We start from the raw sequence: 24,626 nt of genomic DNA on the forward strand, positions 1-24,626 counted from the left end.
TGTCGTGCTTGGGGCCGGTCCGGGTGTCCTGCAATGTATGCACAGGCACCGGAGATACTCTCGGCCGTCAATCTCCACCACCAGGAAGCCTCCTGGAAACTGGAAGGTTGTCATGCTTAACTCAGACATCTCTGACGCAGGGGTGGAACAGTTCAGTTCTTTCTTAGCTCCTTGCTCTTCAATGGTTAGGCAAAAGTGAAGTTCCTCGCTCTCACTTCCTGTCCCTCCTTTCTCTGGAGAGGACGATTCTGATTGGCTCTTGCAGTGCCCCCTCCCTCTGGTGGAAACAAGAGGAGGGGCACTCTCTCGCTCTGCGTGACGTGGCTTCTTCTGTCGGCCAGTCACTGCACAAGTGGGCGTATCTTTGGCTTTCGCGCCGCTCCTTCTGCAGGGGATCTGGGTTTGGCGCTAAACCCCTGCACATCTCTCGCCACATTTCTCGTGCAGCTTGCTTGCACGCCGCACGTGCACGATCCAGGCTTGGCGGGAGTCGCCATTTTGGGACGGCTGCTAGCTGCTGGGCCGTGTATGACGCTGCTGTCGCCATTTTTAACTCCTTCATGCTCCGCAGAGCACATGTATTGGCGGCCGCCATCTTTAGTGAGCCCTCCAAATGTATACTGTCGCTATTCTCAGTGTCTAGTGTGCAACTCGTTCCTAGACACTGACTGTTCTCACTGATACTCTCTGATAATCTCTGCATGCTGTATGATGTATGGCATACCCCAGGCTAGGCAGAACTCTTTCTTGGTATACCGCACTCGCTGACGGTTCCTACAAGAACTCTGTGGTGTGTTTTATGTGGGTGCTGGCTAGTGTACCGGGCATCTCCCTAAGTACGGGCGTCTCCTACTTTTGGCCACACATAGTGCGGGCCCTGGGCCATGGTCCCTGGACTAGTTAAAAGGCTAACCCCCCCCCCCAGTTGCCATACACTATCTGCCCCAAGGGACTAGAACAGCAATAGCCAGATACCCTTCTTACAACACCCTCTTAGGGCACCCAGGGCGTACTGTGCGAGAGGACATACTCTCCTGACTACCCCTGATGTGCAATTGCGCCCTAATTTCTACAGCACTTGCATGGAAGATGTACCTAACACTTCCAGCTCTGCTTCGCTGAAAGCCTGTCCTGTTTCTGGATCTCAGCAGCTCGCCTCCAAATGTAACCCATCTACCCCCCCCCCAGTCGCAGATCGTACCCCTAGGGTGTACTGAGGGCTGATTACATGTTTCTGGGTGGTGCATACCTGCTGGTAACAGGAGGGCCTGAGTCTCCCGCGATGGAATGGGGGACAACAGGGACAGGCTTCTGGGGTTCTTGCCTTCATCTTTTAGTTGTGATACAGCACCTCCATCTCTGGCAAGCCCTATCAGGGAAGGGTGAAATCCTTCCAGGGAAGCCCCCTCAATGGAACGAGAGATTTCAGTCTCAGTCTTTGGTAAAACAAGCAGCACTTTATTGTCCACACAGCAGCAAACAGCATACAGTAGCAGCAGTACTCAGGTACAGTAGATCCTCCCCACCTCCAGACTGTTCCCCTTCAGGATGGGCTGTCTGGGACTCTCACTGTTCCCTGCCACCACCCCAAGGTACAGACACTCCGGGTGGGGCTAGCTCTTCCCTCACCCCCTAGGCAGGGCGAAGGGCACTGGTCCACCACAGTTCTGTAAGCTCTACTCAGGTCCTGCCTGAGCTCCTCCTCCAAATGTAATACATCACTCCACTCTGAACATAGGACTCTGCTTAGACTGACTAAATTGGCTGTGCTCTGCCCTTTATGACTTTGGCAGGCCCCTCCCCTATGTCTCTTGCCTTAGACACAGAGTCAGGGTGCCTACCTCCACCAATCAGGGCAGGGCTTGAAGCGGGAGAAACCCATGATAACTACTGGCAGCCTGCCCACCAGTAAGAGGAAAGACATATAGCCCAAATTCTTACCAGGGCTACATATATGACACACAAATATGAATACCGCATCAGAACAACCAATACAAATACACGCTGTCTAAACCAAAACAGAGAATAACTGAAAATATTAGAATACCTCTGCTGGCGGTGCTGGAGGAATGAATAAAGTATATGAACACAGAAGAAGAAAAAGAAACCTCACAAAAAGCACTCAGACTTATATTGCAAAATAATAACAAATTTATTGAATCAAAATATAAAGAAAAACAAAAACAGCTAACTGAAACCCTAACTACTGGACTCAAAGAGTATCATTGGACAGAAAATAAGAAATATAAATGGGACTAACTCTTGTAACACAAAAATAGGGAGAAAGAAATAAACAAAACCTCAATCTATAAAACCACTATGGGGATCGAGTCCCCATAGTGATTAACAACCGACCGGTCATATAATGAGGAGATGGTAAAAAAAAAAAAACAATAAAGGCAAATGACTGTTTGAGCAGTTTTCAGTCAATATACTCTGCCTACCTACAGCCATTACATCGACTGAACTAGCTGGGCAATTATTAAGCCTAAACAACAACCACATTCATATATCTAGATCTGCAGATATAGAGCAACTCTATTAAAGGCAGCTGTAGAACACTGTTTCAAACACTTTTACTGGCAGAGATATATCAGCTAGCCTGTCTTTAAAATTACTTGCTACCTCCATAGGGGGCACGAGCATTAACTCACCTCACTATCTATCTGGTGGGTTAATCAAATTATGCTCATTTGAGGCTATAAGAACTTAGAAATACACTACTAACAGTGGGATAGAAATAGTGCATATATTTGCGGCTCCCACTGATCAGCCTCTTCTCTTTCCCCCACAGCTACATAGTAGCCTCCCTTACAGATATCTTATTATACCCTGTGTTGCCTTGAAGGATATACAAATTAACCCCTTGTTGGCTTCTGTGACCAGCAAAGTGCAGCTAGGTCACACTGACTGAAAACTTTGTATGTGGGTTCAACCCGCAACACCCTAGCGATATACAGGTACCACTCTGTATATAGTCACAGAACCACAAGTTATTCAGATGTGGCATGAAAGTAGTTTGACTGTCACTACACTCGAGTGACACACACCAGACTCTTTCAAACATTATAGATAGACCACACTGAGGCACCATATTAGTTTTAAAATTTTTCTTTCATATGGTACCAGACATCCCCAAACATTCTCCTTCAAGTATTAGTTTATAAATAGACATAGGGGCAATTCATTTAATACGTTTTTAATTGTGTTGAGTGTTTATGTACTTCACTTATTTTACCCATATACACTAATAAAGGTTCATTTTTTTTTAATCTATCTGTACCTATCACCGTATGAGTGCTTGTTCAAAAGGGGTTCTTTCACCTGTCTAGGCAGGTGTTCTTTTTGTGTTCTATGACTCTCTCACCCCTGGCACCTAATCATTGACAGTAGCTAGAGCTCACAACCCTTCCCCCTCTCACTCCCTATTATTACATACGCCAGCGGTTACCCCGCATTCCTACAGCTCTAGGCACGTCTCCTCTACTATGGCAGGCTTTCTGACAACCATTTCAGACTTCTCTTCATGGCAAAAGGAAGCAAGCGATGTATTTTCATCTGAGACTATTATAGATTCCTCTCCCAATGATGACATTAAAAGTTACTTCATAAATCTTGAACGACTACGAATTAAACAGGCCAAAATGTGGTGGGAAATCACTAGCATAGAAAATTACCTCAAAAATAATATAATACCTAGGGGATTGCGGGTTAACCTGGCCCCATCCGTCCCACCCACGGATAGTGATTTCATTAAATCCTGGGAGAAGATCTTAATCCAGTGTTCAATAAACCTCATGGAACTAATTGTAACTCATGAAAAAGAAAAACTACAAACAACAACTGAGGAATTGAACAAATGTCTCGCCGATGTCCCGACCTGGAAAGAATCAGATGAATTCACTGCACTTGAGATCAAATTTAAAAACAACATATCTAAGTTTACAAATGATCTCAAATCACGCAAACAGCGAAAGTATTTACGTGACAAAAAGGACTACACGGAGGGATATGTCTTTAAGCATAACAATCCAAAGAAACCGTTTAGACCTGCACACAGTGATTCGAGCACAGACTGGGATACCTCCAATGATGAGGGTGAAGTAGAATCACGACATACAGGGGCAGAAGGAGGTAGAACATCTTTTTTAGGCAAGGACACAGACAGTCAAGTACCCTTCACAGGTCCAAATACAAGACAAGAAGGGGCAAGAGGAGTAGAACTTCGAGACAGAGACATATGGGGTTTCAGAGGCCAGAATGGGAGAAGGAGATCGAGAAGGAGACGCCGGTACTAACAACATCTCAGGAAGAGAATAGTCAAATCATCAATCTTTCATCAATGATATTAGATGACTCTCATTTGAAAGTACTCTCCATGGGCCTCTCTTTTTCACCCTCATCTGACCTTAACATCTTCGAATGGGTGAAAGATGTCAATCTCTTTGGTCGGAATCTCATGTTACATAAGTTCTTCAAGCGGAGAGAGGACTTTATGTATAAGAACATGGGCCTATTAGATCTAGACCAATTAGACCGTGAGAATCTGACCGCACTTATCTCACTCGAAGAAGAGTCAACTAGACCGATAGGTGAGGGACCATTCACAGATCTGAAACCCAGAGCCACTTTTATCCCACCACCAGGGATCTGTCCGAATGTAGAGGTATTCACCAAATTGGTTGTTACCGACTTGGAGAACATAAGATATGCCAAAAATACTGGCAACCTCAACACTCAGGAAAGAGTAGCCCTCAATGATCTACGTTCAAACTCCTCGATAGTAATAAAACCCTCTGATAAAGGGGGCAATATTGTCATTCTGGACAGAGAGGCCTATATCAAAGAAAACCTTAGACTCTTATCTGATTTATCTTGCTATGAGGTTCTGGGCAAAGATCCTACCATCCAATACAACCAAGAGCTCTTGACTATTCTAAATCTAGGCCTAAAAGACAAAGTAATAAACCAACGAGAATTCAACTGCATGTACAATAAGGTTCCAAAGATAGCTACATTCTATAGCCTCCCAAAAATTCACAAGCTTAAGAGTCCACCTCCGGGACGACCAATCGTCTCCGGAATTAACAACCTGAGTGAACAGGCAAGTGTGTATCTAGACAAAATACTGAGACCATTCGTGGTGGCACTACCCTCGTATCTGAGAGACACCACTGACATCTTGACTAGAATTGATGATATCATAATAGATGAAGAAACACTCCTCATCAGCATGGACGTGGAGGCCTTATACACAAGCATCATACATGAAAATGGCATAAATGCAACTCTGTATTTCTTGAAAACTAGAGGCCTGCTGTACATGAATCACAATAAATTTGTAGAACAACTACTTCGGTTTGTACTAACAAGAAACTATTTCCTCTTCAACAATAAAATGTACCACCAGGTGCAGGGAACAGCAATGGGGACTACATGTGCCCCATCATATGCTAACCTGTACCTGGGTTGGTGGGAGGCCGAGATAGTGTTCACCGAAGAGAATGAAACATATACCAACCACATCATTCTATGGGCTAGATTTATTGACGATATCATCATTTTTTGGCAAGGACCACGCATGCTATTCATTGAGTTCATCAATAAACTGAACCAAAACTCTCTCAACCTAAGACTCACGTATGAAATAGGGGCTGATAGCGTAGTTTTCTTAGATCTAAGAATCACACGTGCTAACAATGGGAGGATTGAGACCACAATTCATCACAAGACAACCGCTACCAACAGCCTATTACATGCTCAAAGCCACCATCCTCAAAACCTCATACATGGCATTCCAACGGGCCAATATCTAAGAGTAAAAAGAAATTGCTCAAACGATGAGGAATTTGAAGCACAGGCACGCTCTATGCAACAACGCTTCCTCGCAAGAGGCTACAGCAAAAATAGCTTGAAGAAAGCATATAATAGAGCAAAAAGCACACACAGAGCTTCACTGCTACATCCCAATCCAAAACAACGAGAACGGAAAATCATACGTCTGATAGGCACTCACAATAGACAATGGCCCAACATAATTGAAATTGTGAAGAAACATTGGCACGTCCTTTTAGAGGACCCGGATCTGAGGGAGGTTCTACTATCCAGGCCAACTATGGTTAGTAGAAGATCGACCAATATACGAGACCTCTTAGTCCATAGTCATTTGAAACCTATCACCACTGGCACCTGGCTAGACAAGAGATCACCAGGGAACTACAAATGCCAGGGTTGCCGTGCCTGTCAGTACACTCAGTGCTCTAAAACCTTTGATAATTGGGACAGCAGTCGAACATTTACTATGCGTAACTTTGTAAATTGCAGAACAACTGGCGTGATCTACCAAGCCATCTGTGTGTGTGGCAGAAAATATGTGGGTAAAACCAGCAGGCAACTAAGACGAAGGGTCCTTGAGCATATAGGGTCTATTCGTAACAAATCTGATACCCCACTGGCCAAACATGTTAACAACTCGCATGGTGGAGATTACTCCAAACTGCGCTTCAAAGGCATTTGTCAACTCCCCGAAACCATCAGAAGGGGTGACTGGGACAGAGAGCTGCTCAAAAAAGAAGCACAATGGATTTATACCTTGGGAACGCTGTATCCCCAGGGTCTCAACGAAGGCTTCATGTTTGCCCCCTTTATAGGATAAGATCTATACACCTATCATCTCATGCTATATATATATATCTATATATAACATAGTCCATTGGCAACATACCCATAACAGCCTTAACTCCATCCTACTGAGCTTCCTATCAGCCCTGTCTCCCTCCCCATCAATGCAAGCATCTTGCTTATTTCATGAGTGGCATACAGCAGCTACTGACCCAATACCATTACAAGGATATGTCTAAAATTTGTACACTCATTTGACCATACATACTAACAGCTTTGCATAGACATGCAGTCTGTATCCTTAGTATGCTCTACCATCTGCTTTACCTCAGTATCATCAATTACATACCTGAGTTACAAAGTGCTCGACCTCACACATGGTTTCACTGTCAGCTAGCCATAATAAATTAACAAACAACTTCAACAGAAATAAATATCAACACAAACAACTTCGTTTACTATATTGATAAACTCACCTGATTGCAAACGTTACCATAGCAACGCTCGGCTATTTAAACCGCTGGCAAACGTAGAGGCGGGGCCACCTTGAAAAAGCGTCAGCATGACGCGAAACGTACGTCGGTGGGCGCTCCCCTGTGACGTCAGCACGCATACTGGTGCGGCGACGTCTGTCAGACAGCGCGGAAGATAGCCGCTGTCTGCACTCTTGAGTTCCACCCGGCATTTATATACTAGGCGGTGTTCATGAATACACCATGCCGGGTGGGGACTGAACAGATGCCGCCACTCAGGAGCGGTGATAAAAAAGCTCCGAAAGTGCAGCAACTCTGATACCCCTATAATACTGGGGTGCATCACTGAGCGGCTGCAAGGCACCACTGATATCATAATCAACGGTCTATATCAAACAGACGGGGCTTACCTGCCCCAGAGACTTGGTGGATGTTGAACGGCATTAACATATAAAAAATATACTCTGCCTACCTACAGCCATTACTGTACATCGACTGAACTAGCTGGGCAATTATTAAGCCTAAACAACAACCACATTCATATATCTAGATCTGCAGATATAGAGCAACTCTATTAAAGGCAGCTGTAGAACACTGTTTCAAACACTTTTACTGGCAGAGATATATCAGCTAGCCTGTCTTTAAAATTACTTGCTACCTCCATAGGGGGCACGAGCATTAACTCACCTCACTATCTATCTGGTGGGTTAATCAAATTATGCTCATTTGAGGCTATAAGAACTTAGAAATACACTACTAACAGTGGGATAGAAATAGTGCATATATTTGCGGCTCCCACTGATCAGCCTCTTCTCTTTCCCCCACAGCTACATAGTAGCCTCCCTTACAGATATCTTATTATACCCTGTGTTGCCTTGAAGGATATACAAATTAACCCCTTGTTGGCTTCTGTGACCAGCAAAGTGCAGCTAGGTCACACTGACTGAAAACTTTGTATGTGGGTTCAACCCGCAACACCCTAGCGATATACAGGTACCACTCTGTATATAGTCACAGAACCACAAGTTATTCAGATGTGGCATGAAAGTAGTTTGACTGTCACTACACTCGAGTGACACACACCAGACTCTTTCAAACATTATAGATAGACCACACTGAGGCACCATATTAGTTTTAAAATTTTTCTTTCATATGGTACCAGACATCCCCAAACATTCTCCTTCAAGTATTAGTTTATAAATAGACCTAGGGGCAATTCATTTAATACGTTTTTAATTGTGTTGAGTGTTTATGTACTTCACTTATTTTACCCATATACACTAATAAAGGTTCATTTTTTTTTTAATCTATCTGTACCTATCACCGTATGAGTGCTTGTTCAAAAGGGGTTCTTTCACCTGTCTAGGCAGGTGTTCTTTTTGTGTTCTATGACTCTCTCACCCCTGGCACCTAATCATTGACAGTAGCTAGAGCTCACAACCCTTCCCCCTCTCACTCCCTATTATTATATATTTATATTGTATCACTGAAAATTCACTGATTAAGCACTTATTCACAATTATTAGAGCGCAGTTCACCATTTTGTTTCCTTCACCTTTTGCTCACTACTGCTGCACTGTGATTGTTGTTGATTGTTAATTGTTGTATTGCATTTAGATCTGTATCATGGCATGGACACTATCTAGTTGTAGGGAAAAAAGGGCAGCCCTTTTTGACTCTATGTTTCAAGATAAATCCAGTGTCTTTGATGTGGACTCTACCGATATTTCCATTGAAGTTCATTTCAAACAATTGGAGAACTTATTGATGACTGAAGGCAAACAATGGTTAGATCGGAATACGCTTCAAAGATACCTGGACTGTGGCAGGGTGCCACGTGGGTTACGTTTCTCCAAAAATCCTACATTTGGGAGAGACAACGTCAACTTTATGAAAGAATGGGACAGAATACAGGAAGAATATTCTAGAGAGTTAATGAGACTAATTATCTCTGAACGTAGTAAAAGCATCGCTGAACTAGAAAAAGATATTGGTAGGAAAATTTTAATTTTGGAACCCCTGGTATTACATCAGGACTGTTCCAAACTAGAATGTGAACTCAAAATGACTTTAGAGTCAACTACGGAGGAAATAATGTTAAACAAACAAAATAAATTTTATCGTGATAAGCACGATTATGACAATGGAAGACAGAGAGAATGGGCTAAATTTGATAGAGAAAAAGGTATCTCTAACAATGGTCAAAATCCCCCTAAAAAACAACAAAATGAACAACATCAAAAACAAAGAACCGGTAGTTACCGGACTGAGGGAGGAAACTAAAATAATCAAAGTGACCATGATAGAGAATACCAAAAATCTCACAAATATTACCCCAAGAAAAGGTATGATGAACATCATCAATATCAAAATAAGAGAAGAGATAGTTCTAAAAATAATAACTATCAGAATAAAAGAAGAGATAGTTCTAACACATATATATATAGTTAAACCCCAGTTATAACACGGTCCTCGAGGGCCACCCGATCCAACCGCGTTATAACTGGGGTCGCGCTAATTTTAAAAAAATGGCCGCCTCGCGCCCGATTTGAAGGAGGGAGGAGGCAGGAGTGAGGCTTCGGCAGCCCCAGCAGCCACACCACCATGCCCCAGCACTTAATAATAATAATTTGTTCTTGTATAGAGCTGCTATTTTTACGATCCCCCAGCAGCCCCACCACGATGCCCCAGCGGAGTGTTGTTTTATACCAAATAGGGGTGGGGGGGGAGAACGGAGTAAGAGCCATAATAAGGCAGCCAGAAACCCTCTCCCTTCCAGGCCTGTGGGTGCCCCTCTACCCCCCTACGTCATGATTTGCCTCCCAACCCCCCTCATTTCTCTTTTACCCCAGTACCCAACCCTTCTGACTTCCTAGCACTTAATCTGCCTCTATGGCACCCCTCGGTAGCCATATTACACCCCGTCTTGCCCCTTGCCCCGTCTCCCCTCCCTGCCGGTGGTGCTGACCTTTGTAGTGGACACGCAGGTTCCCGTGGGACAGGCCGAGGTAGCTGCACTTGTCCTGGGGCTCCAGACTCTGGGCCGCGGGAGGAGACCCCCCGGTGCGACCAGCCCGAGCAGAGGGGCGAGGAGGGGAGGACATAACAGGGAGGAGGGTCACACAACAACAACAATACTGATAATAACAAGCAGCAGCAGCACAAGGAGACACAACCACACGGGGGCCAAGTGCACACACAGCACAGGAAGCAGGAGGAGCCGCCCACAGAAGAGAGAGAGGGAGGTGTGTGTGTATATATATAAAAAGTTTGGCACATTAAAAAAATTTTTTTTTTTAAATATTCGGTGTCAACGCTCAGACCGCGTTATAGCAGATTGCGCTATAACGGGGTTGAGTGCTGTGTGTGTGTGTATGTATGTGTGTATATATATATATATATATATATATATATATATATATATATATACATATATATATATATATATATATATATACACATATACATACATATACATATACATACATATATATATATATATATATATATATATATATACACACACACACAGCACTCAACCCCGTTATAGCGCAATCTGCTATAACGCGGTCTGAGCGTGGACACCGAATATTTAAAAAAAAAATTATATATATATAGACAGATAAAACACTGCGCCTAAAAATCTGGTGTTGAATAATCATTAGAGATCATATATAAAAATAACACCCTAAGTGTATAAGTATAATATTGTAAATAAAAAATATATGTAACAACAAAGAGATGAAATAAAGTGTAACCTAATATAAAATTATTAAATATATAATATATAAACAATGTCTAACTAGTGATGTGATTTGTGACCAAATAATAAATTCTATGAGCCTATATAAAAGACTATATAGTTAAATTAGAGGGAAAACCTGATATGGAGGTGAAACAGATATAAGTATATACATTGTGCATAAATACATTAAATGCAATCAAACCAATATCAAGTCAAAACACCAGTAAATGTGGAAGTCCACTGTAAAATGTTCCCAAAAATTAAAATGTTTGTAGATGATTCTTAATGCTGGATCCAGACAGCCGTCTTTATGGAGCCAACGACTTTGCAATGATCTGTAGAAAAAAAAAGAAGAAAGCGCCCGATCCTAGTGCAATAAGTTCAAAATAGACATTTAATATTCCCAAAAATCTAACAAATAAAAACTCACAAACAACAGATATTAGAGAGCGTGTTATAAGATAATACTCATGCACCAGTGGCTGGATACTCAGCTCCTCCGAATCGTATGCCTCGTGATGGCGTCAGTTCCACACTCCTCTGAGCTTCCGTCCAGCAGGAACTCAGGGAGCTATGCAGCCGCTATTGTCATCCCTCATGAACAGTGCACGAGGATGAATAGTTCCCGGGCAAGGCAGGAAGAGGCAATGGAGTCACATGAATGGAGCCATCAGCGAGCTAGAGTCCAGTACTGGGTAACAGGTGAATACGCTCACACTAGCAGCACAGTGCACACCCTACGCGTTTCTTCACGTCAAGTGATTTCATCAGGGGATGATATCACTTGACGTGAAGAAACGCGTAGGGTGTGCACTGTGCTGCTAGTGTGAGCGCATTCACCTGTTACCCAGTACTGGACACTAGCTCGCTGATAGCTCCATTCATGTGACTCCATTGCCTCTTCCTGCCTTGCCCGGAACTATTCATCCTCGTGCACTGTTCATGAGGGATGACAATAGCGGCTGCATAGCTCCCTGAGTTCCTGCTGGACAGAAGCTCAGAGGAGTGTGGAACTGACGCCATCACGAGGCATACGATCGGAGGAGCTGAGTATCCAGCCACTGGTGCTTGAGTATTATCTCATAAAACGCACTCTAATATCTGTTGTTTGTGAGTTTTTATTTGTTAGATTTTTGGGAATATTAAATGTCTATTTTGAACTTATTGCACTAGGATCGGGCGCTTTCTTCTTATATATATATATATACACGATCTATATATACGATCTGAGGGTTGCCATACTCAAAGGTAATCTTAAAACCCCGAAAGAGAGACGGTTGCATGAATACAAATTTATGCAACTGTTCGGGACACTTAGCAGTGGCCTAAACAGATCGAAATTTTATGAGTCATTACTGACACTAGCGAACTCTTCCCATGAGCGCTAAAGGCCATGTATGTACATACTGTGCTATATGTATGCACACACAGCTGTCTCTCACACATACTAATACTCCTTATTTTTCCATCCCTATACACCAATAGGGACCACATAGTATCCACACACACTTTTAGTTGTGCTACAAAATCTCACATTTCCACACCCACCCACACCATTTATATCCCCTCTCACTCCACACACACCTTGTGTAGAGCACAGTTTATACTGTGGGTTCTCCATTCATTTTTATTCACACTGATACACATACACACTCTTTCTTCACTTGCTTTTAGTTACCCTTTGACACCTCCAGCCATAAATCTCATCCACACCGGGGGAAGGACCAGCACAGATAACATTCCAAGAGACATTGTTTTTAAGTTATCCTTGCTTCATTCATTGTAACATCGCCGGAAGAAGAGATCAGTGTATCTCGAAAGCTCGCACAAATAAAAGCATTTCGTTAGCCACAGAACGGTATCATCTATTTATTTTTTGATTATATATATATATATATATATATATATATATATATATATATATATATATATATAGTGGTCGACAAATCACCAAAAAATCTACTCGCCACACAAAATATCTACTCGCCACCTAGTACCAAACGTGTGCTGCTTGGGCCAATAGGAGCTCGCCACGATGTTAAATCCACTCGCCCAGGGCGAGCAAATGTATAGGTTTGTCGAACACTGTATATATACAGTATATGTATATATATACAGTGTTCGACAAACCTATACATTTGCTCGCCCTGGCCGAGTGGATTTAACATCATGGCGAGCTCCTATTGGCCCAAGCAGCACACGTTTGGTACTAGGTGGCGAGTAGATTTTTTGGTGATTTGTCGACCACTATATATATATATATATATATATATATATATATATATATATATATATATATATATATATCAAAAAATAAATAGATGATACCGTTCTGTGGCTAACGAAATGCTTTTATTTGTGCGAGCTTTCGAGATACACTGATCTCTTCTTCCGGCGATGTTACAATGAATGAAGCAAGGATAACTTAAAAACAGTGTCTCTTGGAATGTTATCTGTGCTGGTCCTTCCCCCGGTGTGGATGAGATTTATGGCTGGAGGTGTCAAAGGGTAACTAAAAGCAAGTGAAGAAAGAGTGTGTATGTGTATCAGTGTGAATAAAAATGAATGGAGAACCCACAGTATAAACTGTGCTCTACACAAGGTGTGTGTGGAGTGAGAGGGGATATAAATGGTGTGGGTGGGTGTGGAAATGTGAGAGTTTGTAGCACAACTAAAAGTGTGTGTGGATACTATGTGGTCCCTATTGGTGTATAGGGATGGAAAAATAAGGAGTATTAGTATGTGTGAGAGACAGCTGTGTGTGTATACATATAGCACAGTATGTACATACATGGCCTTTAGCGCTCATGGGAAGAGTTCGCTAGTGTCAGTAATGACTCATAAAATTTCGATCTGTTTAGGCCACTGCTAAGTGTCCCGAACAGTTGCATAAATTTGTATTCATGCAACCGTCTCTCTTTCGGGGTTTTAAGATTACCTTTGAGTATGGCAACCCTCAGATCGTTCATCTTATGGCCAGAGTCAGAGATACATTAAAGGGAGGCCGGTTTGATGAGGAAATGCATTTAAGTTTAAAGTTTTAAAAAGGCAGCGATTGTGATGCAGGAAATGACTTTCAGCAGGTGCAGTCCCCCTGGCATTCTCACAGCCTTGCAGGTCAAACGAGCTTTACCAGCCTAACAGGTTATGCCAACAGATTGCTTAAGGCCAAGTACAGCAAACCTCAGCGCACTATGAAGGCATTTGTTTTGAACCGATTCACCTCTTTTTGATTTCCACAGAGCTGTATTTTGCACACAAAAAAAAGGGCCTCCATAGGAGTCAAAGCAACGAGGGGAGTGTTTTTCAACTGGGATTTCTAGGAACCCTCGTGTTCCCCGGGCATCCCTAAACGGTTCTCTGCAATTTTCAGGTTCAATGCAAATTTACAATACATCTGATCTCAGACGCGCTGATAGAGAGGGTTGGGGTTCCTCACAATGCATCGGATCTCAGACGCGCTATTAGAGAGGGTTGGGGTTCCTCACAATGCATCGGATCTCAGACGCGCTATTAAAGAGCGTTGGGGGTTCCGCAGAATTTCACAATATACTTATACAGTTCCCTGAACAAAAAAAAAAAAAAGTTGGAACTACTGAACTATTGAATCTTTCAATGACGGTTTAGTGCAGGCCTGCACAACTCCAGTCCCCGAGGGCCGCAAACAGGCCAGGTTTTCGGGATATCCCTACTTCAGCACAGCTGGCTCAATTAGTGGCTCAGTCATACTGGACCTCTAATTAAGCCAGCTGTGCTGAAGTAGGGATATCCTGAAAACCTGGCCTGTTTGCGGCCCTCGGGGACTGGAGTTGTGCAGGCCTGCACAACTCCAGTCCTCGAGGGCCGCAAACAGGCCAGGTTTTCAGGATATCCCTACTTCAGCACAGCTGGCTCAATTAGTGGCTCAGTCATACTGGACCTCTAATTAAGCCAGCTGTGCTGAAGTAGGGATATCCTGAAAACCTGGCCTGTTTGCAGCCCTCGAGAACTGGAGTTGTGCAGGCCTGGTGTAGTGCAACTTTATCTGGAAGCATTTTGAAGTAGCGAAGAACACAGCAGCCCTCTTTCAAGGTGCAATCAGATCAATAAATACACCACAATGTCTTCCATTTAAACCCATTGGGTGCCTATGTAATGTCGTTTTACAGCTGTATAATGCAACCCTTTTTAAAAGCCATATTTACATTCAGGAGATATAATTTGTTGAAACTTTACCTCCCTTGGAAACTGAAATGGCTGCTATCATTCCATGTAAAAGTGCGCCGTTGTTTAATGAATAACCCCTAGTGAAGAGAGAACTGCTGATGCCAATGAAAAAATAAACAAGTCAAAACTCAGCAGAAACTAAATAAAAGTAAATAAAAGGAGCTAGACCACCACAATATAAAACAACATTTATTGACTTATCGAGCCTCATCATGCCAATTCATAATTTCCATGAATGCTTTCGAAGTCACATTGATGCAAAGTTACAAACTCGGCAACTAAAAATACAATACACCTACAGTACAACAGATTCATCTGGTCTTAAGGAATAGTCGTAGTATGAAATGCTGGTCCTCCTGCTCCTCCCTCGTTAATGTTTTTATTTGCCATTTATACTTTTCACTTATCTGTACTAGGCATGTAATTTGAAGGTGTATTACATATGGTGAACTTTTTTTTTTTTTTTTTTAATAACGATATTGGACATAGTGCAGTATTGCTGAACCAATGTAATAGTTGTTGGTAAGTATTTTTTGTGCACAAGGTATGGATACCTCAAGTCTCCATTTCAGGTGTGCTGCCATTCTCCAATGGAGGTGTAGGCTGTATTTGGAATGACAATTTGAAATTAATGTACACTTTAGCATGCACAAAGATGCATTTCCCAAATTAGAGTCTATTACTCCAGCTCTATTTGTATTTATTGTATAGTTTGTAAAATTAGGGATCTTTGACATTTTTTGACAGACTAGTGCTTTCAAATGTTCTTTAATCATGTATTCTACATATATCATATTTTGTTGGCCAATTTAAAAAAAAAAAAAAAAACATTTTTTTTTTTTTTACAGTGCTTGATAAGTTTCCAGTGCCATTATTCCCCAAGACACTTTTCAGCGCCAGAATATACCTTACAAATGTCTGGGTAATGCATTTCCCAGCACTGGAAGGTGTCGTGGAGTGTAGCATACTGTAGCTTAGCAAATATGACCCATGGTCCTTACAAGTTCATAGATGCATTTTTATATTCAAGTTGCAGCAAATAATAATAAAAAAAAAATTAATGACTGCAATTATCTATAGAATAATGTTTTCAACCAAGAGTAAAAAAAACAAGCAACACAACCGTTCAATGTTTTCTTTGATTGTAATCAAAATTTATTTTTTGGAACAAAAACTAAAAAAAGACAATGATTTTAAATAAACATGGAATATTGTATGTCCTTTTTGGTAACCATTTCAGGACCACTTAAATTAACAGTGCTGTATTTGGAATTAAAATATTATTCAGCTGGCGATGCCCTCTAGAAAACAGGCTTCAGTTTTAGAATGAAGCCAAGTTTCCAATACAAGAAAACAAAAGTTCCAATTGTGCCCTTCAAGGAAATTTTTACTTGTTTAATGAGCAGAGGTTAGAGAAGTCCAAAAAATACACACATACAGAACAGTCATTTGTCATATCTAGAAAACATAAAAATTGAAGTCTGTCCGGCCTAGTCTCGTTCCTTAGTTACACTGCGTAAACTTTGATCAGCATCCAGCCACAAAACATGCCAGGCTTCATCTTAGCAGCATAATGGATGGCATCAACCAAACTTCCTTGAACATGTAACAAAAAAAAAAAAAACAAACAAAAAAAAATACAAAACATCGGTAACAAAACAGTTGCGTCTCATGGACATCATATGTGGGTCACAACTAGACTGGTTTGCAATGTGCTATTTCCTCAGGGAAGGTTTTCTCCGCCTGATTCTCGAAGAACGTGAACATGCAACAAAAGCCTCGCCCCACCCGTGCAGAACATAAATGCCCATCAAACAAATTTCTTGATGTCATAAGGCAAAGTATTAAGCTGGCTACAATGGTTTTGGCCCAGATGTTTCTCCCCCCCCCCCCCCCCCAGAAACCTTATTTTTGTTTTAAATAAATAAAGATGTGAGTGTGAAAATGTGGGCAATCACATAAATTGGCTCAGTAAAAGGGAAAAAGAATTGCCCAGGTATCTTTATTAGAGTTAATTATTGCTATTATACCATACACGTTCTCTGGCATGTGCTATGATTGTGTGTGATAAAAATGTCCATGTCAGCTCACTAGCCAGTCTCAATGCTGGAGGGGGAGAAAAAAAAATCAAAATTATGTACAAATATAAATATGGAAGGCTTATGCATTTCCTGTTCACTTCTTTAGTGTGCATGTACATAACCAAGATAAAGTCCAGTTCACCACTGCTTCAAGAGAAACTAGACAGTGAGGTTGAAAACAAAAGCCAATAATTACAAACATTACAATTGCAGGAAATATATACAGCATGCATTTACAACTTGCCCGTTGTTCAGTCCTTACACAAGTGGGAGTAAAAAAATCTCATTTACATACAACTCGATTCAACTGTGTAAAGCATACAACCCAACAGTAGACTTTGTTTGACAGCTAATAAATTAAGATTGTATACAGCTCCATCAGTTTCCGTAAAAACACCTTGCCTTTTTGTATATACTTAAATATATATTTACAATATTTACTGTGATTTTCATTTTGAATCGCATACATGCACTAAAAAGACTAAATGCACGTGGCACAAAATGACTTTCTTATTAACAATTTCAGGTGGAGTAAGAAAATAGTTTGTGTGTGAAATGGTTTCTAAACTGGATTCTATTAGATCGGATGTATAAAGAGAAGAAAAAAACAAAAACAAATGTAACTTGCACTGAAGCAAAACCACCTCGCCAGGAGGATGGTTGGTGGTGAGAGCTGACGCTAATTACAGCACAGTGATTAGCAATGGTCCCACACAGGACCAGCCAACAAAGATCTTTAGCAGAATGGCTAACCATTGGGAACCATCAAACGGAGTCTACTTTTGGTTCATTGCAATAACAGCTAGGAAGGAAACCCATTCTATAAACAATACAGATCCCCATTTAATGCCATCTGATTATTACTTTTTTTTTTAAGTCTTCAAGTTCACATACAAGGTGTAGTTACCTAGTGAAGATAAGATTTACTCTGCAGCAATTTTTCGAGGTAGCCAAACGGCATGTAAGAAATCCAATGAATGGTCGTTTTTTCCTGTTTCGTTCGCTATACAAAAAGATTGCTAAAAATGGGAGCGGGTTGTCTGCCATTTTAGCCCTGTTGGGGTGGTTAAAGCACACATGCTATGTCCTTTACAAAATGACCGATCTGCTTCTTCGCTAGAAGGGTCTCAGTCTACTGTAAATTGCAGTGAACCTCTAAAATATTACTTCTCCATTCAAACGGCATAGGAAGCCTTCATTTAGAGCAGGTTCCTGTAGTATGTATGCACTGCAGAGCACCTACGAGTACAGGTTCTCTTATATTTTACACAAATACAATGTACAGTACTGTCCCCATATGGCAGAGATTACAAACGTCTTTCGTCTTCACAGATGCAAAGTGCCATGCAAAATAAATTAAAGATCAGATAGCAAAACATACATGTAATAAAACAATTGAAAATGCAGGGGTGGTTTTTTTTTTTTTCTTTAAAAGCATTTGTATAAACATAATTTATAATACTTTTTTTTATTTCTTTTGTTTTTTAATGTGTTTTTTTTTTTTTTGTCCTTTTAAATACAGTCACAGATCTGTGGTTATACATCTAGGATTTCTTCTGCTGTCCCTCCACATCGTAATCTAAAGCGTCCTGTCCTCCAGCTGATGGTGGGATCCCACAAGGCAGATAGAAAGATGTATATCGTCATGGATTCTCGGATGAACCAGGCAACCGCATAGTCCAGTTTCGAAAAGGAAAGAGGGCCTCCCTGCAAGAATGGCAGAAGGAATATTAGAATGATTGCTCTACAGCATGCTACGCCTAAAGTGATGGATTGTTCTGAGGATCCTTCTGGATAAATACTGGACCTATGCTTAAGCACATGCCATTGTTACAAACTCCTCAGTTTCATGCAATTCATTTAATGGTAGTAGATCATTAATCACTTGGGAGTACTGTAACACGCATTTTCGTATTTTCATGTACATTTTGTGAAGGAAACCTAGAAGCATTTAAAAGTAAAACTCTGGGCCAGTGTCAAACCCAAATGAGTATGTGAATTTTTCTTTAAAATGGGCATTTTACTCTGATTTCTGGAGTTCTTGGGGCTTATAAAAAATGGCAGTGTAAGCTCGGTACTGCCAACTTTAAAATGTGTCTCTGTACCTTCCACAGTGAATATTTACATGCGAAATCAAACAATAGATACATCCATATTACTTATAATATACTTTGGCGACAACCCATGCGCCTAATTGCTTTTACAATTTCTTATTGGATTTACTTCAGTAATATACCATAATACTCCATAACATTCCACATATGATCCACACATGCAGTCATGACTATTAGTTTTTAACTACTTAATTATTCCATCCCCGGCTCCTTGAAAACTTGGGAAAATCACTATCCCCTGCCTCAGATAACACAAGATTTGCAGCTCTGAATCTGCAAAATCCTATGTGCAGATCTGCAGATGTTGCTGTTCTACACAAGAAAATACTGTATAATCAAATACATACCACTTATATGGGCTTCTTTACAAACTGATGACGTGCAGCTTACAATTGCATTGAGTATGTATGTTAAATATATGAGAAGTAAAATAAAACAGGTTGTAATGTTTATATCTTCCCCTCTTTACAGAAGGGAGATGTGATCGGTGATAGTTATGGGGATGGGGGGCTGTCCCGGGCCCAGCGGCGACTCCCTAGCTCGGCAGCCGCCTGGTCACTGCGATCCTTCCTCTCCCTCCTCCTGTTGGCGGAAGTTGCGTTCAACTTCTGGCTGACAGGAGAAGGGAGCTTCGGCTCGGCACAGCATCGCAGGTCCCCAAGTAAGAGGTGTGTGCGCTCTCTACTGTTACCACTGCAGGGATTTTCCCGTGCGCACCGGCAGCTCCCCTAAAAAGACACATTGTGAAATTCTGGGGAACCCCAACCCTCTCAATCTAATTCTAAGGTTCCTTAACCAAAAAATGGTTGAAAAGCACTGATCTAGGCTCTGTAGGTTTTTGAAGAAATTATTGAACTAATAAAAAAAAGTCGATATCAAACTACAGGCCCAGGCAGTTACACTAAGTCATATCCCCATGTCCCGGAGAAATGTAGATTTGTTGTAGGTGACCTAGGGGGCCAACATTAATTATTCGTAATAGATAAAATTATACTGTACTGCGCTTTCAAAACCTCATAGGTGTCTACAAGTCTACTGGTCCACTCAAAATGTATCACAACAAAACCAACTTTAACAAATGTATATAGTCTACTACCAACCAGCATGACACACACACACACACACACACACACACACACACACACACACACACACACACACACACACACACACACACACACACACACACACACACACTTTATTCCTATCTTATCAGAATTTAAAGCATTATTACATCCATACCTGAACACCTCGGAGTTGAATGTAGTCAAATATGAACCATGCCAAGCAGTGACACATAAAAAACACCATGATGTCCCATCGGAAGATGTAATGTGCTGCCCAACCAATAATCAAACTGGCAACAAAACACTCAGAGATGGGCTCACACACTATTGTAGCAGGCAGCATGTTAATCCGCAGCTTGGACCACCTGGATGAGAAATATGAATGGTCACCATGACTGTTGCAAATATAGAACTGTAGCATGAAAACATTCTCCGTCATGGAAAGAGCACCTTAAAATATTATGCCTTGTATATTCCTTTATAGTTGAGCAGCTCACAGCTAGAGATGTGCGAAACTTTGCCAAATGCAGCTCTCCTCTCCCCCCCACCACTGCAGTTTTGCTTTCTTGTGAAACGTATCAAAAAACCTCAAAGGGCCAAGTACATGAAACAGGATTTACATTTTGCAAGATTTCAGTGAAGTATCAAGAAACCGTGAATAAAACAGTGTGCCATTGACTTTATAGGCAGATCTTGCCGATTTGGGCACGATGCAGTGGCCATGCCAAAGCTCTGTGAATCGCCTGTGGACAGAGTAGGCTGCGGAAATTTTTTTGCGGTTAAAAAAAAAAAGACACAACTGTGGGCGCAAGTTTCACACATCTTTACTCATAAAAAGACTTTGGGATCTACATTAGGGAAACAGAGGAGCATTGTGAATTGAATAATAAAACAAACATGATACAGCATGTGTTAGGTCTATTACAACTGACTGCACTTCTATATTGTATGCTCCCTGTTCTTGACAAGTGTACTTGACAAGTGTACATGCTTGCGCAGTTTAAGAGAAACTAGGAACCCCTGGTTCCCGAGATACTCATCTCCGTAGATGCTGCCTAGTTTAAAGCTCCAGTGTCAAGTGGACCAATAGGAAGTCGCAAGGGATGATGTTGGGGCTTCCTATTGGTCCACAGGATGCAGAACTTTTAAACCACCATATTAATTGCCCAGCAGGGGCTCTTACTGACAGCACCTACAGAGGTAAGTATCTCGGTAAGCAGGGGGTCCCGGGAGCTGAATTCAACACGGTTCAGCTCCGGGCACCCCTTGCTTCTAACTTATTACAACAAAAACACACCCCAAAAACAAAGTGTCACCAGAACTGCTGCTTTAACGTCTATATACTACAATCTTAAAGCTGGAAAACTGGAGCATATATTTAGTGCAATAAACACGACACCAGATTTACCAGAAAAAAAAAACTCCAATTGCTTTCAATGAGATTCCTTTTTGCACTGGTTTTGCCACAGTCATGCGGCCGAGTGACATTCATAAATAGACCCTTAAATTCTACGATGACAAGTCTCAATATAAAACTAGAACGTGAAAACTAACGGGGACTTAAACAATCAATTCATTATCCATAACAGAACTATTCAAAATAACAGCAGCAATCCTCTCTGGAATTCTATGCATGTGAAATAATCTTTAGCAGAAGAGATATAGATAGATAAACACACACACACACACACACACACACACACAAACCCCATGCAGGAACAATGCAGTAAAGCCAGTAGATTTACCTGATCATCCTAGACTGAAACTGGGATATGGAGTAACACCCAGAGTTCTGCATTGCGACTTGTGTAGCCATAGAAAACTTCCAACCTCTAAAGGAAGGGGAAGAAAACAGGTTAGGGCTGAAACGGTCTGTCAGAAAAAGAAAAATCTGTTGTGCGCAGATTCATTTATCAAGTGAATATAGCACAACTACCTGCTTCCCCACTGGTGGATATTTCTTGATAAATCGGGACTCTTCAACTTGCAGCACGTGGCCAAATCCAGCGTGTGAAGTGCGTACAAGTGGCCCTCGGACAATTCAAAGCACTACATAACCAGGGTCCCAACTATCTCAAAGAGCTTCTAGTTCCCTACACTCCCATTCGCTCACTTCGACCTGCAGGTGAAGGACTCCCAATAGTTTCTAGAATCTCCCCGACTTCCTCAGGGATCCGAGCTTTTAGCCACTCTGCTCCCACTCTCTGGAACAATCTGCCTCGTATAGTTCGAGAGGCTCCCTCTCTGTAAATCTATAAAAACAGGATCAGGACCGACCTGTTTACCCTGGCATTTAATTAATTAACCACTACCTGACCGGCATTTAATAGCTACAGTACCTTCCCATCCTGTATTGTGTCTTTCCTTGCATTTAGTCTCGTTTATAACCTTAAATGTTTTCTTCTTTTCTAACTATGAAGCACTTTGAGTCCCATTGGGAGAAAAGCGCTATATAAATAAAGTTATTAATATTATTATCTACTCCTGCTAATTAGAAGACGGTTGCTCAAGAAGTTCAACAATGTTTTTTTAGCGAAGATGATACAAAATATTTGATGCAGAAGTTAAAAAATGTTGTAACCCATTCACAATGTTAGTTCTTGATTGAAGCATATGCTTTTTTTTTAGATTATAATGGCAAAGCCCTTCCCGTCCCCCTATTGAACCATTTTGTTCTGATCTAGCCCCGTGGGAAACGTAGTTGAAGAGACCTGAGGTAAACAGATCTCAGTCCAGTTTCTGGATGAACATTTCCTCCGGACCCAATGTGTCCTATGTTGTTTTTATAGAAAATTCCAGGGAAAGCTAAATTAAGGTCTTCTCTTTCCCATTTAAATAGGGAACATACTCAAATAAAAAAATCTTAATTCCTCATGGTGTGTCAGGTTAATATTTATTTTGTTGTATCTGTTGAACTGACATGCTACTGTAGGTGGTCATATATACCACTCGAACATGATCAACTTTAACATTTGTGCGCTTTCAAATGATAAATGTCAAGGATCCACAGCACATGTATCAGTTTCTCCTTTGTATTTCAATGCTCGCTGGACTTACCTGTCAGCTATTGCCTTGGCCATAAAGTAATCTTCAGCTATGTAATGTGCAAAAGCAATAAGTCCGCCGGCTTGATCCAGCACATCTTTTCTCATAAGACAAGACATTCCTGTGACACACTTGAAACTTGTTACGTTGGCAGAGATGTAAGTCCTTGGATGCGACGTCCCAAAGTAAACCTAAGTTATGAAAATACAGAAAATAGGTTTCCTTTCAAGTTTACTTCTCTTACAATCTCACTTTCAAATGCTTGTACAAGCCAACTACAGGCATACCCCGCATTAACGTACGCAATGGGACCGGAGCATGTATGTAAAGCGAAAATGTACTTAAAGTGAAGCACTACCTTTTTCCCACTGATCAATGCATGTACTGTACTGCAATCATCATATACGTGCATAACTGATGTAAACAACGCATTTGTAACAGGCTGTATAGTCTCCCCGCTTGCGCACAGCTTCGGAACAGGTAGGGAGCCGGTATTGCTGTTCAGAACGTGCTGACAGGCGCATGCGCGAGCTGCCGTTTGCCTACTGGGCGATATGTACTTACTCGCGAGTGTACTTAAAGTACATTAATATATTTCAGCTAATAACCAGTGTGCATTCAGTGAATGTTTCTTATAGCCTTTTGATTACCATTACATTGCAGACAAAGTATTCTCCACCTCCAACTACCCCTCGTTTCTGAAGAGGCCTGCGCTCTATTAACCTACCAGCTTTTGATTCCACTTTACGCTCCACCCTCTCCTCTCTCAGCCCTGCTCCAGACCCCGACAACCTGGTCAGGAATTACAAATTTCCCCTATCCTCCTCTCTTGATTTACATGCCCCGCTTTCTCTCTGCCGTTCTCACCCTTCCAACCCCAGATCCTGGCTAAATTCCCACACACGCATGCTACGTTCCAGCACTCGTTCCTCTGAACGCCTCTAGAGGAAATCTCACACTCTCGCAGACTTCCTTTACTAAAAATTTATGCTATCCTGTTTCAACTCTGCCCTCTCTCAGGCTAAATAAACCTACTTTTCTGTACTAATCAGCACCCACAAGTCTAACCAACCCCGACTCTTCTGTATTTGACTCCCTACTCAGACCACCCTCAGCTGCCTCTTTCACCTCCATCTCACCTCATGACTTTGCTGACTATTTCAAGGAAAAGGTGGAATCCATGCGTCAGGACATCTCTATTTCCTCCTCCCATCCTACACCTCTTCCTAAATCTCCTCCTGGCTTCCTTGACTCTTTTTTAGCTGTCACAGAGG

General features: G+C 41.6%; 1 protein-coding gene across 1 annotated transcript in view; it reads right to left on the reverse strand.

The window, feature by feature from the left end:
* Positions 1-15,218: 15,218 nt before the first annotated feature.
* Positions 15,219-24,626, reverse strand: part of UGCG (UDP-glucose ceramide glucosyltransferase) — a 60,829-nt gene continuing 51,421 nt past the window's right edge. Inside the window, exons 6-9 of the mRNA XM_075594044.1 lie at positions 23,365-23,543; positions 22,053-22,139; positions 20,483-20,672; positions 15,219-18,833 (exon numbers count right to left, since the gene is read on the reverse strand). Of these exons, the coding sequence (XP_075450159.1) occupies positions 18,663-18,833; positions 20,483-20,672; positions 22,053-22,139; positions 23,365-23,543 (627 nt within the window). The 3' untranslated portion in view covers positions 15,219-18,662. The remainder of the gene's footprint in view (positions 18,834-20,482; positions 20,673-22,052; positions 22,140-23,364; positions 23,544-24,626) is intronic.

This window comes from Ascaphus truei, chromosome 1 (assembly GCF_040206685.1).
Source record: "Ascaphus truei isolate aAscTru1 chromosome 1, aAscTru1.hap1, whole genome shotgun sequence".
NCBI classification, from domain to species: domain Eukaryota; kingdom Metazoa; phylum Chordata; class Amphibia; order Anura; family Ascaphidae; genus Ascaphus; species Ascaphus truei.